Source organism: Amphiprion ocellaris, chromosome 11, assembly GCF_022539595.1.
Source record: "Amphiprion ocellaris isolate individual 3 ecotype Okinawa chromosome 11, ASM2253959v1, whole genome shotgun sequence".
Classification (NCBI taxonomy): domain Eukaryota; kingdom Metazoa; phylum Chordata; class Actinopteri; family Pomacentridae; genus Amphiprion; species Amphiprion ocellaris.
The window spans coordinates 36804547-36820884 of NC_072776.1; the positions used below are offsets into that span (position 1 = coordinate 36804547).

Below are 16338 nucleotides of genomic sequence, written 5' to 3' on the forward strand. Positions count from 1 at the left end.
AAATCTAATGTTTGTAATTTTCATTCCAGTTCCTGCGAAGATTCACCTGCCTAAAGAGCTCCAGGGAATGGGAGCAGTCCATGCTGTTCGTGGTGATCACATCACCATCAAGATCCCCATCTCTGGCAAGCCTGAGCCAGCAATCACTTGGCAGAAGGGTCAGGAGATCCTCTCCAACTCTCCTTATCATCAAGTCATTACTACCAGGTCCTTTACCTCCCTCGTCTTCCAAAAGGGAGTTCAGAGAAGGGATACTGGCTACTACATCATTACTGCAAAGAACAGATTTGGAATGGACAAGCAAACCATTGAGGTGAGCGTGGCTGACATTCCCGATGCTCCAAAGGGACTGGCGGTCAGTGACATTGCACGGGATTCCATCACCCTGACCTGGGAGCCCCCTGCCAATGATGGTGGAAGTGACATTGTCAGCTACATCGTGGAGAAGTGTCCCACCACTGCTGACAGGTGGATCCGTGCTGGACAAACCACTGACTGCAGCATGACCATTATCAACATATTTGGAAAAACGAAATACCAGTTCCGTGTTATTGCAGAAAATCAGTTTGGCCTAAGCCCTCCCTCTAACCCAACCGACCCCATCACCACAAAGGAAGACAAGTCTGTCATTAGGAACTATGATGAGGAAGTGGATGAAGCCAGGGAGATCACCAAGGAGGAGGCGCTGTTCTATAAGGTCAAAGAGCTGTCCTCCAAGTACATCATCTCTGAGGAGCTTTCTCGCTGTCAGTTTGGAGTGGTCCACCGCTGCGTGGAAATTGCTTCAAAGAAGACCTTTATGGCCAAATTCATCAAGGTCAAAGGAACTGATCGTGAGTTAGTTCTCAGGGAAATTGAGGCCCTCAATGTAGCAAGACACAAGAACCTCATCTATCTGCATGAATACTTTGAAAGTATGGAAGAGATCATCCTGATATGTGAATTTATCTCTGGAGTAGACATCTTCGAGCGTCTTGGCACCAGCAACTTTGAGCTGACAGAGCAGGAGATTGTTTGTTACCTGAGACAGGTATGCTCTGCTCTCAAGTTCCTGCACAGCCACAACTTTGGCCACTTCGATATCCGCCCAGACAACATTGTCTACACCACCAGGAGAAGCACCAATGTAAAGATCATTGAAATGGGCCAGGCCCGACTGCTGGTGCCAGGAGAGAACATCAGAATGCTGTTCTCAGCTCCAGAGTACTGTGCCCCTGAGGTCCATCGCCATGACTTGGTCACAACAGCCACTGACATGTGGTCTGTTGGTGTTATGGCATACGTTTTGCTCAGTGGCCTCAATCCATTTGCATCAGAGTCCACAACAAAGGTGATTGAGAACATCTCCAACTGTGAGTACATCTTTGACAGTGAAGCATTTAAGGACATCAGCCTGGAGGCTATGGACTTTGTGGACAGACTTCTGGTGAAGGACCGGAAGCTCCGTATGACAGCGCATGAAGCTCTGGAGCACCCATGGTTAAAGATGAAGATTGAGCATGTCAGCAACAAGGTCATCAGGACACTAAGACACAGACGGTACTATCAGGGTCTAGTGAAGAGGATTGATACCATTGTATCAGCAGCTCGTGTGGCATATGGCGGTGCCTTTAGGAACCAGAGAGGATTGGCTGTAGGTAAAGTGAAGATTGGAAGTGAGTACCATGGTCTGCGTGCTGGTCCTGTAATGCATGGCTCAGCTGAGGAAGGCGGGCATGTCAGATTTACTTGTAGCGTCGTCAACTATGACAAGAGCACACAGGTGTCGTGGTACTTTGGTAACTGTCAGCTGCACTCAAGCCCCAAGTATGAAATTACTTACAGCAATGGTTTTGCCAGCATCTACGTAAAAGACATTGAAAAGAGTGATGATGGTGTATACAGATGCAAAGTGGTGAGTGATGATGGAGAGGACAGTGTTTATGGAGAGCTCTTCGTTGACACAGTGAGGAGCATCAGAGAACACTACCTCAGTCGCTCCATCAAGAAACTAAGGAGGAGAGTCAACAAGACGAAACTCCTGCAGAGACCACCAGAGTTCACTCTTCCACTGTACAATCGCACTGCCTTCATCGGCGAAGACGTGCGCTTTGGTGTTACTATCACCGTGCACCCAGAGCCTTACGTGACGTGGCTCAAGAATGGAGAAAGGATCAAGGCAGGTGATGATGACAGCAAGTACACGTTCACCACTGATAAGGGTCTGTACCAGCTCCTGATCCACAATGTCGATGTGACTGATGATGCTGAATACACTGTCATGGCCCACAACAAATTTGGAGAAGACAGCTGCAAAGCCCGTCTCACTGTGACTCCTCATCCTGTGATGGAGGAAACTATGAGGCCCATGTTCAAACGCCTGCTGGCGAATGTTGAGTGTACTGAAGGACACAGCATACGCTTTGAACTCAGAGTCTCAGGAATCCCAGTTCCCACCCTGAAATGGGAAAAGGATGGTCATCCACTACAGTTTGGCCCCAAGGTCGTCGTCATACAGGAAGACGTTGATTATCATGTGCTTCACGTTAGAGAGACTCTGCTCGAGGATTCTGGTGTGTACAAAGTTACTGCAACCAACTCTGCTGGCTCTGCAAACTGCCAGGCCACACTGAAGGTGGACCGTATGACCTACACCAGGAGGGAATATAAGAGTGAGGAAGAGAAAAACAGACACATACAGAAACAAATCGAAAAGACCAACAAAATGGCTCAGCAAATTGTTGCCACTGAGGAGCTTGTACCACTAAATCCCACAGCTCAGGAAGCTCTCAAATTTGCTGCAGAGATGTACAAACCTGCGGTGAGCACGAAGAATGTCGAAGGAGAGTTTGATATCACAGAGGAGAAGTCAGACACCAAGAAGCTTGAGGAGGAGAGGAGGATCTTCATGCCCTATGAGATCCCTCAGCCTGTGGTTCATGATCCCAGAGTTCTGGATGAGGACAAAGGCATCAAACAGTTTATGCCACTGTCTGACATGAAGTGGTACCGGAAGCTGAGAGATCAGTATGAGGTTCCAGAGAGGATGGAGAGAATCGTACAAAAGAGACAGAGGCGTATTCGTCTGTCCAGATGGGAGCAGTTCTACGTCATGCCCCTCCCCAGAATAACTGACCAATACAGGCCGAGGTGGCGTATAACAAAACTCACTCTGGATGATCTGGAGACAGTCAGACCTGCACGCCGCTCACCCTCTCCTGAATCTGAGGTCTCTTTCCGATCCAGGAGGAGATCTCTGGGAGACCTCTGTGATGAGGAGCTGCTGCTGCCAGTGGATGACTACCTGTCGATGAGGAGAACAGAGGAGGAGAAGATGACACTTGAGGATGAACTGGAACTTGGCTTCTCTGCTTCTCCTGCCGGCAGCCCTGTTCGCACTGATCGGCGTCTGGTGGAACATGAGGAGAGAAGGCAGGAAGTTAGGCATGAGGCTGTCGAGGTTGCAGAGACAAAGAAGAAACGCACTATTTCTCAGTTCATGAGGAGGAGAAGGTCGCTGTCGCCAACTTATATTGAGCTGATGCGTCCAGTCTCAGAGCTGATCAGGCCATCGAGAGCTAGGCCTTCTGTGGAGGCAGAAGGAGCAGTTGTGGAAAGACGTTCCCCCACCCCAGAGAGAACCCGGCCCCGTTCACCCAGCCCCATCAGGTCAGTTGAGAGATCATCCCGCTCCTCCTCAAGATTCGAGCGGTCTGCCCGGTTTGACATCATGTCCCGCTATGAGGCTAGAAAGGCTGCCCTTAAATCTGAGAGGAAGTATCAGGTCGTTAGTCAGACTCCATTCAGCCTGGATCACACTCCTCGTGTGACTGTCAGAATGCGCTCTCATCGCATCCCAATTGGCCAGGACACCAAGTTTACCCTAAATATCCAAGCTAAGCCAGAGGCCGAGGTCACATGGTTTCACAATGCTGATGCAATCTCTGATAGCAGCGACAAATACGTCTTCACCAACATGAGTGGTGTTCTGACCATCACTATTCTGGACTGCCAGGAGGAGGACAGTGGCACATATCGCTGTGTGTGCTCCAACTCTAAGGGCGAGGCATCAGACTACGCCACCCTGGAAGTGTCAGGGGTTGGCTACACCACCTTCTCTTCCCGCCGCAGGGATGAGGAAGCTCCCAAAGCTTATGTCCCTGAAGTCACTCGCATTGACCACTATCACACAACCCACTTCAAAGCTGGCTATGCTTCAAAGACTTACTTGGAGGTGGAGGAGAGCAAGTCCAAGCTAACCGAGACACATGAGGTTGTAACACATGAAAGATACGGTGCCTCTACTGAGAGGTACTCCTCTGCTGAGAGGTATGACTCCTCTATCAAATATGCCTCCACTGAATACCTGTCATCTGGCTCCTCCTACTCTTCAGACAAGTTTTCTCTGACTGGAAAACAGACCGCATCTGAAGCTAAAATGAAATCTTCTTCTGCTGCTGCCGAGGAAGTTTCGGTTCACAAGGTGAAACCTTCTCTTTCTGCCAGAATCCTCACCAAGCCTCAGTCAGTCACAGTCGCAGAAGGAGAGGCTGCCAGATTCTTCTGTGATATTGATGGAGAGCCAGCACCCACTGTAACATGGATGCATGAGAGTCAAACCATTGTCTCCTCTAACCGCATCCAGGTCACCACAACTCAGTACAAATCTAGCCTGGAGATCTCCTCTGTGACAACCTCCGATGAGGGCAGGTACACTGTAGTTGTGGAGAACTCAGCAGACAGACAGGAGGCTCACTTCACTTTGACTATCCACAGACCAGTTCCCAAAGAACCTGTGAAATCTGTTGAGACATCTCTGAAGTCACCCACTCCTAGCGTAAAGTCACCCGAGCCTTCTGCCACATCACCTGCTCCCTCCATAACTTCTCCCATTCCCAGTTTAAAGTTGCCTGAGCCCAGCATCAAATCTCCTGAACCCAGTGTAACATCTGCTCCAAGTGTAAAGTCACCAACACCGAGTGTGAAGTCACCAACACCAAGTGTGAAGTCTCCTGAACCCAGTGTATCATCTCCTGCTCCAAGTGTAAAGTCACCAACACCGAGCATGAAGTCTCCTGAACCAGAAGGAATTAAATCTCCTCGGAGCATGAAATCACCTGAACCATCTGCCCCCTCTCCAGCATCAGGCTTAAAGTCCATCTCACCAGCTCAAAGTGTCAAATCTCCAGAACCTGAGGGAGTTAAGTCACCGCGTGGTGGTGTAAAGTCTCCTGAACCCAGAGTCAAGTCACCAGGGAATGTGAAGTCACCGGAACCTGAGGACATTAAATCTCCTCGGGGTGTCAAATCTCCAGAACCTGCAGCAGGAGTTAAGTCACCACGTGGTGTAAAGTCCCCAGAACCTGCTGGAGCCAAAACACTAAAAGGCATCAAGTCCCCAGAACCATCCGGCATCAAGTCACCGAGGGCCCTCAAGTCCCCTGAACCTGAGGGAATCAAATCACCTCCCAGGGTGAAGTCTCCCCCTCCCATTATGTCTCCCAAGAGGGTTGTGTCTCCACCCACCATCAAATCCCCAACACCGAAACCTCCCAAGGTCCTGAGTCAGCTGACAGCTGAAGCCTACGAAGGCTCTGTCAGGATGTCCTGTATGTGCGAGAGCAACGTCGGAGAGGTGGTGTGGTACGTCAGTGGGAGGAGGCTTTCACAGAGCAGCCGCTTTGAGATGCACTACTCTGAGGGCTCCTGCAGCCTTCTGATCCACGACCTGGCAGACAGCGACCAGGGAGAGTACACCTGTGAAATGACATCAGATGGAGGCGTGTCTAAATCATCCTTTTCCTTTACTGGACAGGTGTTTCAGTCCATACGTAAGAAGATTACAGCCTACTGTGAGCAGCAAGTGGCACTTAAAGGTAAGCAATGTGATCAGCTGCATGTTAGAGAAAACTAATTGTGAAATACCCTTAATTCAGACGTCATTATGAAGATTTGTCGTTTCCATCTCCTTCCTCAACAGAATCAGTAGTGATGAGTCACAAGGAGTCATCGTCATCCATGAGCTCATCCGTGATGATGAAGAAAGAAGTTCATACAGTGGAGGAGTCTTCCTCCTTCTCTTCCTCTGCCCAGCAGGCAATGATGTCCTCCATGATGGAGTCCAGTTCGTTTAGCAGCATGGCAGCTGAGATGAAGTTTGAGACCATGTCCATGTCCAGTATGTCTTCCATGACATCTGAGACGTATGCCATGAGCTCCAGCAGCCTCACAGAGATGGCCTCCCACATGGAAGGATCCTCACTGAGAGCAATCGGTAGGATAGTTATTATAACTTGTGAAACTTTGTCTTGTGCAGCAGTGGCTGTATTTTAGCTTCCTCACTGATATTCACATCCGACTAATTGGGCTTTCTTTTCACAAAATAAACAACTACAAATCAAAATGAACCAACAAGGCTACTTTAGCAAAATAAAGCTTTTCATGACCGATTGTTGTGGCTACTCACATTAAACCCAAACCCACAAACCCACCTGTAGGTTAAAAGCGCATGTTATATATATCATTTTTAAATCGCCAAACTTATGCTGTTTATCGGCATAAAATAAAGAAAAGAGAAAACATGTTTTGTTTTACACAGAGCAGAGAGGAGTAAAGAGAGACTGACAGAAAAACTAAACATGCTGGATGAATAAATAAATGCAGCACGGCTCAGAAACAGAGGAGCAGGTTGTTGGAGATCCATTCAGCATGGTGAAACATCTACAGATGATGAGCAGAGTAGAGAGGAAAGGTTTTAGAGGCTATAAAAATGGAACCGTTAAACCACCATTTTGATTCTTTTTGTGAAACAAATAATCCGAGATTCAACTTTATTTTTTTCTGTTTTCTGGTTTCCATCATTCTGAGGGTTGATGAGAACAGTTTTCTTTACTGTCCTCACATCATGTTTTGTGGTTTGCAGGTTCTGCTCCGAGAATTGAAGCTCTGCCGGAGGACATCAGTATTGAGCCGGGCAAAGTCCTGACGGTCGCCTGCGCCTTCTCTGGTGATGCCAAACACATCGAGTGGTCTCGCGGTGGCAAAACCATCGAGGTGACTGCCGGTGGCCGCTTCCACATCGAGACAACAGAGGACCTGACCACCCTCATCATCACCGGGGTGAAGGAGGAAGACGCTGGAACCTACACCCTCAGGCTGTCAAACGAGCTCGGATCTGACACAGCGACTGTTCACATTAGCATTCGATCAGTGTAAAAATAATCTAATCCTCCAAACTTCCCCTTTTCCCTTCTTCCATGCCTTTTTATTTATTAATTGAGCACAATAATCTACTGGATAAAGATCTGGATTTCTGTTCTTGTAAATATAAACTATTTTTGTACCAAACTTGACATTAATTTATGCCAAACTAGACTAAAGTCTAAAGTTGTTATAAAATGTGCCATATTGGACAATTATGACTTAGGATTTTTGATCCATTTTTCTGTGACATGTACATAATGTATATAGCCGAATTTACCGGTTATGGGAAATGTATGCATTGTTATTTATGACAATAATATTAACTGAAACAAAATGAAACTAAATGTGGTTTAACAGGAGAAAGTTCCAGCAGGAACGAATACCCTGTGAAACTGAGAAACTAAACTCTGTGCCTCAACGATAAGTTGAAGTCTTAAGATTGCCTCAGCAGGTAGAGAGGCTCCCTGCTGATGATAACTCAATCAGAGACAAAACTATGAATGCACTGCTGGAGACTGAGTGGTGCTTTTGTTGTAACAGGAGCGTGAGATCCTGAGTGCTGTTAGTATTTACCCTCATGTTAGCAGGACGACCGGACCTCACGCTCTGACTGATTATGTCATACCGCCATTTCAATGACATGCTCACAGTGCGAGCGGCCTGCACTCCCTGAGCACAAGTGTTTCTTTTTGTTTTGTGCTCTGCTTCTGCCAAACGACCACTCGATCAGGCTCTTCAGTCGTACCATCAACCTGGCCAATCACATGAAAACAAGCAGAGCCCCCGCTGTGCTCGTTTGCAGAGGCAGAGCTGTCTCTTGGAGGCTGCAGTGTGTTTGTGTGTTAAGTTTTAGAAGTTCACGTCGGTCACGCTGGGTGCCACCAAGCAGCATTGACCACCTGCTGCTGGACGAGGATGAAGTGAGGTTTGGCCTCGCATGGTGCCCCGCACTTTGGTTTGATTCAAGTTAGAGTTGTAGCATTGAATATTTTCGCAGCCTCCTTGAGTTTTTCTGCAATTATTGATTTAATAAAGCATGATTATCAGCACTACAGAAATCTTCTGCTCTGGTTTTTCGTGGTTACTTCTTTTTCATGCTTCTGTTTTATCTGAAAACCGTATTTCATGTGTAAAATTTTCAGTTCTGTTTATCGAATTCTTTTTATTCGAATCAACTCCTCCTAGTCATACTAACTGTCATGTTCCTCCAATGACAGGCCGAGGAGGAGGAGTGGCAGCAATTTACCTCTCTAGCTTAAAAATGAACCAGAGACCTAAACGTAGTTACAGTTCATTTGAAAATCTTACTCTCAGTCTCTCTCATCCAGATTTAAAAGCTCAGAAACCAGTTTTATTTGTTGTTGTATATCGTCCTCCTGCTCCTTCCTCTGAGTTTTCATCTCAATTCTCAGACTTTTTATCTGATTTAGTGCTCAGCTCAGATAGTCATTATTGTGGGTGACTTTAACATTCATGTTGACGTGGACAGTGACAGCCTTACGACTGCTTTTAATTCAATATTAGACTCAATTGTGTTTTCATCCATCCATCCATTATCTATACACCGCTTAATCCTCACTAGGGTCATGGGGGGGGGCTGGAGTCTATCCCAGCTGACTCAGGTGAAGGCAGGGGACACCCTAGACAGGTCACCAGTCTGTCACAGGGCTACATACAGAGACAAACAATCACTCTCACATTCACACCTACGGGCAATTTAGAATGATCAATTAACCTCAGCATATTTTTGGACTGTGGGAGGAAGCCGGAGTACCCGGAGAAAACCCACGCATGCACAGGGAGAACATGCAAACTCCATGCAGAAAGATCCCGGGAAAGCCGGGACGCGAACCAGGGATCTTCTCGCTGCAAGGCGAAAGTGCTGACCACTACGCCACTGTGCAGCCCTCTCAATTAGGTTTTCTCAACATGTAAATAAACAAACTCATAGTTTTAATCACACCCTTGACCTCGTTCTGACTTATGGCATAGAAATCAAACAGTTAACAGTATTTCCCCGGAACCCTCTTCTTTCTGACCATTTTATGGTAACATTTCAATTTACAACAATAGATTGTACAGGAGTTAAGAATAAATATCATTACAGTAGATGTCTGTCTGACAATTCGGTGACTAAATTTAAGGAAATAATACCCTCTCTATTTAGTCCAGCACCACTTACTGATATAATGGAAGGGAAATATTATAATTTTACCCCCACAGAAGTGGATTATATTGTTAATAATGCTGCATTGAAACAGGGGGCGCTCCTGAGTGTGCGACCCCGCAGTCTGTTGCTCGCAGCAAGTGTGCTTTTTTAAACGTTTTTATGTCCGTTTTTTATGACCCATGGTGTGTACTTTCGTGAGTGAGTGGTGGAACTGTCAATGTTCAGGATGTGCGCAAAAAAACCCGAGATTTACGCACTGTTAGGCGTAATTTTTCTCTTTTGTGACTGCTGTCATGCCGGGGAGCCTGAAGTCTGCTCTCGTGTCACTTACAGCCGTGACTTTCTCCTATCTATACGGACATCTACAACTGAAATCAGAGCACCAAACATCCCTATGGAGCTCTGTAGACCAGAAGAAAGGACTAAACGCCGAAAAAGAGGAAGGAGAGGCGGCTTTCGCCGAAGATTAAAAACTCTTCGGCTGGACTATCGCCGTAAGCTTCCGCCTCTCCCCTCTGTCCTGCTGTCAAACGTCCAGTCCATCAGGAATAAGATGGATGAGTTGGAGACTCACGCAAAGTTCAGAAGGGAATTTATGGACACTTGCGTGCTTGCTTTCACTGAAACGTGGCTGTCGGAAGGGGATCAAGACTCGGACCTAAGTCTAACTGGATTCGGAAGCCCCATCCGTCTGGACCGGGACCCGGAGGCAACTGGGAAGAGCCAAGGAGGAGGTGTGTGCTTTTACGTAAACCAGAAGTACTGTAACACTGTGGTGATTCGGGAGACAGTATGCACTGCTGACATCGAACTATTGGCAATTTCTCTACGCCCTTTCTACCTTCCTCGAGAATTCCAGCAGCTTTTTTATGTACTCGTATATATTCATCCGCGTGCAAATGTGACAGTGGCTTCTCAGCTGATCGCTGACGTCACATAAACTGGACACAGTGAGCCCAGAGTCGCCAAAATTCATTATGGGTGACTTTAATCAGTGTACTCCGGCCAAAACGCTCAGGACCTATGAGCAGTACGTTAAGTGTCCAACCACACACAGGAACACTTCACTTGACCTCTGTTATGGCTCTACACCAGGAGCATATAAAGCAATGTCTCTGCCCTCCTTTGGTGCATCTTATCATAACAGTGTGTACTTAGTCCCTGTGTATGAGCCGTCCTTCAGACGTTTGGAAAGGGAAGAGAGGACGGTCAAAGTCTGGACTGAGGACAACATAGCCAGTCTCCAGGCCTCTTTAGAGTGCACTGACTGGGACTGTTTCTTTAATGTGTGTGACAACATGGATGAACTGACAGATACTATCTCTTCCTATATCACTTTCTGTACAGACTGAAATTCAGACTAAAAAAGTGATTATGTATCCTAATAACAAACCATGGATAACAAAGGAACTTAAATCTGTCATCAATAAAAAGAAACGAATATTTTTCTCGGGTGATCTTTTAGAAAGAAAGGCCGTCTCAAGGGAAGTTAGAAATGAAATAAAGAAAGCAAAAATGAATTATAGAAATAAGATTGAAAATCAGTATGCTAAGGGTGACCTTAGAGCAGCCTGGAAGGGCATTAAATCCATGGCATCCATCAACCATTCGGACTGTGAGCCCAAACAGATCATCAGTATAAATAGTATAAATGACAGGGATCTCCCTAATGCTTTTAACTCATTCTTTAGTAGGTTTGAGAAGACTGACCTGTATGAAAATTGTTCAAACCTCAAAAAGGTTCTTGAACATCATAAGATAAATGACCTGGTGATAGCTCAGGAAAGTGTCACCAAACATCTAAGAAAGGTGAATGTCCATAAAGCTGCTGGCCCTGATTCCATCTGTGGCAGAACATTGTACAACTGTGCTGAACAGCTCAGTGGGGTCTTCACACAACTGTTTCAATTGTGTCTAAACAGTGGATATCTCCCTAAATTGTGGAAAACCTCCAACATCATTCCCCTGCCTAAATGTAAACAGCCTAGAGAACTGAATGAATTCAGGCCCATAGCTCTCACATCTCTTGTGATGAAAAACTTTGAGAAAATCCTTAAAGAAATGATTCTTGGCCTTATTGATGGCAAGCTTGATCCTTTGCAGTTTGCATATCAGGCAGGAAAAGGAGTGGATGATGCCAAGATTTTTATTTTGGATAAAATTTATGAACATTTAGAGGAACCCCGGTCCCATGTCAGAATTTTATTTGCTGATTTTTCTTCTGCTTTTAATAAGATGCAACCATATATTTTAATTGAACGTTTAGCATCTTATTTTAATCTCTCGGAGCAGATTTTACTGTTGCTTTTAAACTTTTTAACTGATAGAGTTCAGCGCGTTTTAGTGAATGGCCAAATGTCTGACTGTGTCACCTCCAGCACTGGTTCACCCCAGGGCTGTGTTCTCTTGCCCTTGCTGTACATCATGTATACAGACGCCTGCAGAACCAGTCAGGAGGGCAGGTACCTGGTCAAGTTTTCAGATGACAGTGTTCTGTTGTCCCTTCTACAGGGCTCTGAATTAGGGCATGGCAGAGCCCTGTCTGATTTTATCACTTGGTGCGAAGACAATTATCTTGATCTTAACGTTACAAAAACAAAAGACATGATAATTGACTTCAGGAAAAAACCTGCAAAACAGGAAGTCAGCATCATAAACAAAGAAGAGGTCGAAATCATAGACACGTACAGATACTTGGGCACAATATTCGACTCCAACCTCAAGTTTGACAAAAACATGGAGGTCATTTCAAAAAAAGGCCAACAACGTATTTACCTGCTGCGGAAACTGAACTCTTTTAATGTGTCTAAACCCATTTCATCTGTCTTTTATCGTTCTTTTATTGAGAGTCTTTTAACCTTTTCTTTTATATCATGGTTTCATGGGCTGTCAGTAAAAAACAAAAACACGTTGTCCAGCATAGTTGGGACTTGTGCTAGAGTCATGGATGTGCAGACTACTGACCTACACTCTCTATGGAGCAGGCAGGTGCTCCACAAAGCTAAGAGCATGATTGCACACTCTGACCATGTACTGACACACAGGTTTGTGTTGATGCCCTCTGGGAGGCGCTATCTCGCTCCCAGGAGGAAAACAAACCGAAGGAAGGAAAGCAAAGTGGACGCAAATGGCCAGCATAGAGCCCAGAGGGATATACAGATTTTTTTAAATACCATGTAGAAGACTATATACAGGAAGATGAGGTATCAGTTCTTGCACATAGATATACAACAGTCCTTTATTACTCCCCAGGTCAGGGGAAATTTCCAGTGTTAGAGCAGCAAAAATCTTTCAGAGCAGCACTAACTACAGTTTACTACAGTAAAGATAATAATTATAATAACAATAATATATACAAGAATGAAAAATGAATAAATACAGTATTACTACACTATAAGTGACATCAGCATAAAGTGGCTTGTAGAATACATGTAATTGTAAAAGTGCAGAAAATGCCAGCAGTGCAAGGAATTGTGCAGATTTTCTCAAAAAAAACAAAAAAAACAAAAAGAAACAGGTGAGTCGTGTGAATATGACCAAAATATGAGATAAAACTACCAGAAATGTCAAAAAATGATCAAAATATGAGATAAAACTGCCACAAATATATATAAAATGACCAAAAAATGAGCTAAAAATACCAGAAATTTATATAAAATGACCAAAATATGAGATAAAACTACCAGAAATTTATAAAAAAATGACCAAAATATGAGCTAAAACTACCAGAAATATATTTTTAAAAAGACCAAAATATGTGATGAAACTACCAGATATATGAAAAAAAAAGATCAAAATATGAGGTAAAACTACCAGAAATGTACAAAAAATGACCAAAATGTGATTGGTTGATAATACATCAGTGTTATTATTGATTATTGATCGGTTGCAGGGACAGAGATTTGTGTCTGAGTCGCTGCTGTCATCTAATCTCTCTCATGTAAGATCATGTCACAGGAGGGGGCGCTACTGACCTCTTGTGGACACAGGCGGTAACGACACGACATTATTACTAACTGTATAGCTGGCGACATTACAGGTGAGCAGCACTTCCTGTTCATCTTCAACGTAAAAGCATCTTTAGTGTACATTTTATGTCAAACGTATTACTAAGCGATTTAGGTCGATTCAGAAGGATCTCTAGTGTAAACCAAGTCGTATTTAACGACAGCTAGCTTCTCCACTTGCTCCGATTACTTTTGTTGTAGTCTGAGTCACGTCTTAACAGGAAATGAATCCACAATGTAGCTAATGACAATCTATAGCTGCGTCTGTGATGGCAGCGTTAGCGAGCTAGCAGCTAATCAGAAGCTAGCGACAAGCTAACTCCAGCGCTACCAGCAGCGTCTCTTTAAAAGGTGCTGATCACGATATCAGGCTGAAACATTAGACCTGGGACAGGAAACGGAGCTAGAGCTCTGTGTCTTGGAGAGAATTGATTTTAGAGCTACGTGTGTTAAGGTATTAGTCCGTGTCATAACAAACCCTCGTTAGCACTTCCGCTAGCTCGGCTAACACTTCCGGTCACGAATGCATTTGTACATTACCTATAACGTGTTTATTTTTGAACGTATAGTGACAACAAACACAATTTAAGGGAGTCGACAAGGTAGTAGTCCTTAAATACATTTTGGTTCATACTGCAGATTCTGCAGAGTCTCACAAAACCACGTTTTAGCCTAAGAGCATTACGATAGTTTTACGTTGAAACAGGAAGTGCTGCTCCTCTGTAATGTCGCCAGCTTTGCCTCAAATAATAATAGTGTCGTTACCGCCTGTGTCCGCCAGAGAGCAGTAATGTGTACAGTAAAGATAATTTCACAAGACTTGAAGCCTAAATATGCTTAATTTTCTCTGATGGAAAGAAAACTAATGAATTCTTTCTGTTTTTAACGTTTCTGGCTGATAATTGAGTCCTTCTGGTGATGATTCTGGTCGTTATAAGTGTGTATGTGTGTGAAATGAGGGCTTTTTATCACTTCTTTAAAATTATTTCTATTTTATATTTCCCACTTTTCTGTGTTTCCTTTATAAATGGACAATATCCGACCTAAACGTGAGATTTATGTTTAAAATACTATGATTTTATTTTCTGAGCTCAGATGTGAAAATGTGTTTTGTGTTTTACTTATTTAAAAAAAAAATCTACTGTATGTTTTCCTTTTTTTTGATATTTTTCAAATATATCGGTAAAACTATATAAATTTCTAAAGAATAATTGGAGGTTTTTTCATGGATGATTTATATGAAATGTTCTTATCAGTGTTTGGAGTATTTGTGAAATGTTTTAGTAAAATATTGGACTGAAACAGATTTTTATTTTCTATTTTCATTTTGATTCTAAACAACACAGAATCTGAAAGAAAGTGAAATGTAAGAGTTTTTTTGTGTGTGTTTTTGTCTTTGTTAGGCCATAAAACAAGTTTACTCGTGTTGTCGTGGTGTTTTGGGCACTAAAAATGTTTGTTTTTCCACTGACAATAAAGAATAATCTAATGGAACCTGTTCTCTCTGACTGGAGTTCAGGTTTCGTTGAGTCAGTTTACACTCAGAAAGTCCGATTTTGTCAAACCTTGTTCCCACAACAACAACAGGAAGCTGCAGAATTTATGCAACAAAAGCCTTTAAAAAAAAAAAAAAAAATCCTCTTCCAGCTTCTGTTGGTTTTAATAAAATGATCTTTTAGTATTTCTCTGTGTTTTCCAGCGTTTTGATTTATAAACCAGGAGCTGCTTCACTGAGGAGAGTCTTTTAGTTTTCAGGTAATATGATGGTGAAGAAAATGTGTTACTGCAGTAAAGATTCCACTGAATTATTATTTGATCCATGAACTTGTCATCAGAATCCCTCAGTTCTTCTCCAGTTTGTTGCTGCGGTCCGGTGAACAGGTGATGTCAGCAGCAGGTCAGTCTGTGATTGGAGCAGTAAAACTCATCTACATGAAATTAAATGTTATGCTAATGTAGATGCACTCATGTGACATAAACTGTGAAGTCCACTCTAAACTGTATTAAGGCTTAGAGCCAGGATTTTCAACTTTTGTATCTCTGTGTTCCCCCCGCTGACCTGAGCAGGTGGTACGTTCCACTCAGACACACCTGACGGGATCGAACCACCAACACACACGCCACAGAGCTCCACTTTATTTAACCTTCACCTAGTTTTATCGATCTTTTCATGGTTTCTTCATCTTTGAATGAATATTTTTGGCACTAAATGTGAACTTTTTGAACGGACTCTGCTCGTCAGATGGAGGAACGTCAGGGAGTTTGTTGGAAGATTCAGGTGAGAGGAAACAGAAGTAGGATGTTAGACAGGACTGATCTGCTGTCCTATCCTATACATTGTAGTGTTAACAAAATCATTGGAGCCTTCAATTGTCTCCTGCTGGTCATACTACAACTCTTGGTTTGACACTAAATGCAAAATCTGAATTTTGAGAAATTTTTATTATTATTATTTTATTAGTCATAAAATTCAATAACTTCACTCTTACACACTGTAGTGTCATCAAATTCGCTGGAGCCATCAGTTGGCTCCTGATTGTCATACTTCAACTCTTGGTTTGACAGTAAGTAAAAAATCTGAATTTTAAGGAATTTTTGTAGTAAATAAAATTCACTTACTTTACTCTTAAACACTGCAGAAAAAATAAACGCCATCCAACCATCAAAAGGGTCCTACTGATCATACCTTCAGGTTTTTTCTTCCGAGTATTGTCCGTGCAGTCCTTAACTTGGAAAATATTATTAGCTGTTTAACATTAGGGTTTAAATGAATCAGTTAAGGCTGCAGCCTCGTAAGAAAGCGTCTGACTGTCTTTCTTCCCAATCGTCAGTACTTGAGGAGACAGTCTAAACAGTTTAGTTTGGTATATTGATGTTATCTGATCCTCTCTTTGATGAGGAGTCCAAGTTCCGTTACTATTCAGTATCATGTATTTGGACAAACAGGTGCACTGTGGATCTAAAAATATAGCCCCACAT

The 16338-nt window shown here is 43.7% G+C and overlaps 1 protein-coding gene across 2 annotated transcripts in view; it reads left to right on the forward strand.

The window, feature by feature from the left end:
• The window catches only part of ttn.2 (titin, tandem duplicate 2), a 257670-nt gene extending 249430 nt beyond the window's left edge, over window positions 1-8240 (forward strand). For both annotated transcript variants that reach the window (XM_055015033.1, XM_055015034.1), the window contains 3 exons: window positions 30-5855; window positions 5960-6253; window positions 6902-8240. In XM_055015033.1, coding sequence (XP_054871008.1) covers window positions 30-5855; window positions 5960-6253; window positions 6902-7194 — 6413 coding nt within the window. In that variant the 3' untranslated portion in view covers window positions 7195-8240. The remainder of the gene's footprint in view (window positions 1-29; window positions 5856-5959; window positions 6254-6901) is intronic.
• The last annotated feature ends 8098 nt before the right edge of the window (window positions 8241-16338 follow it).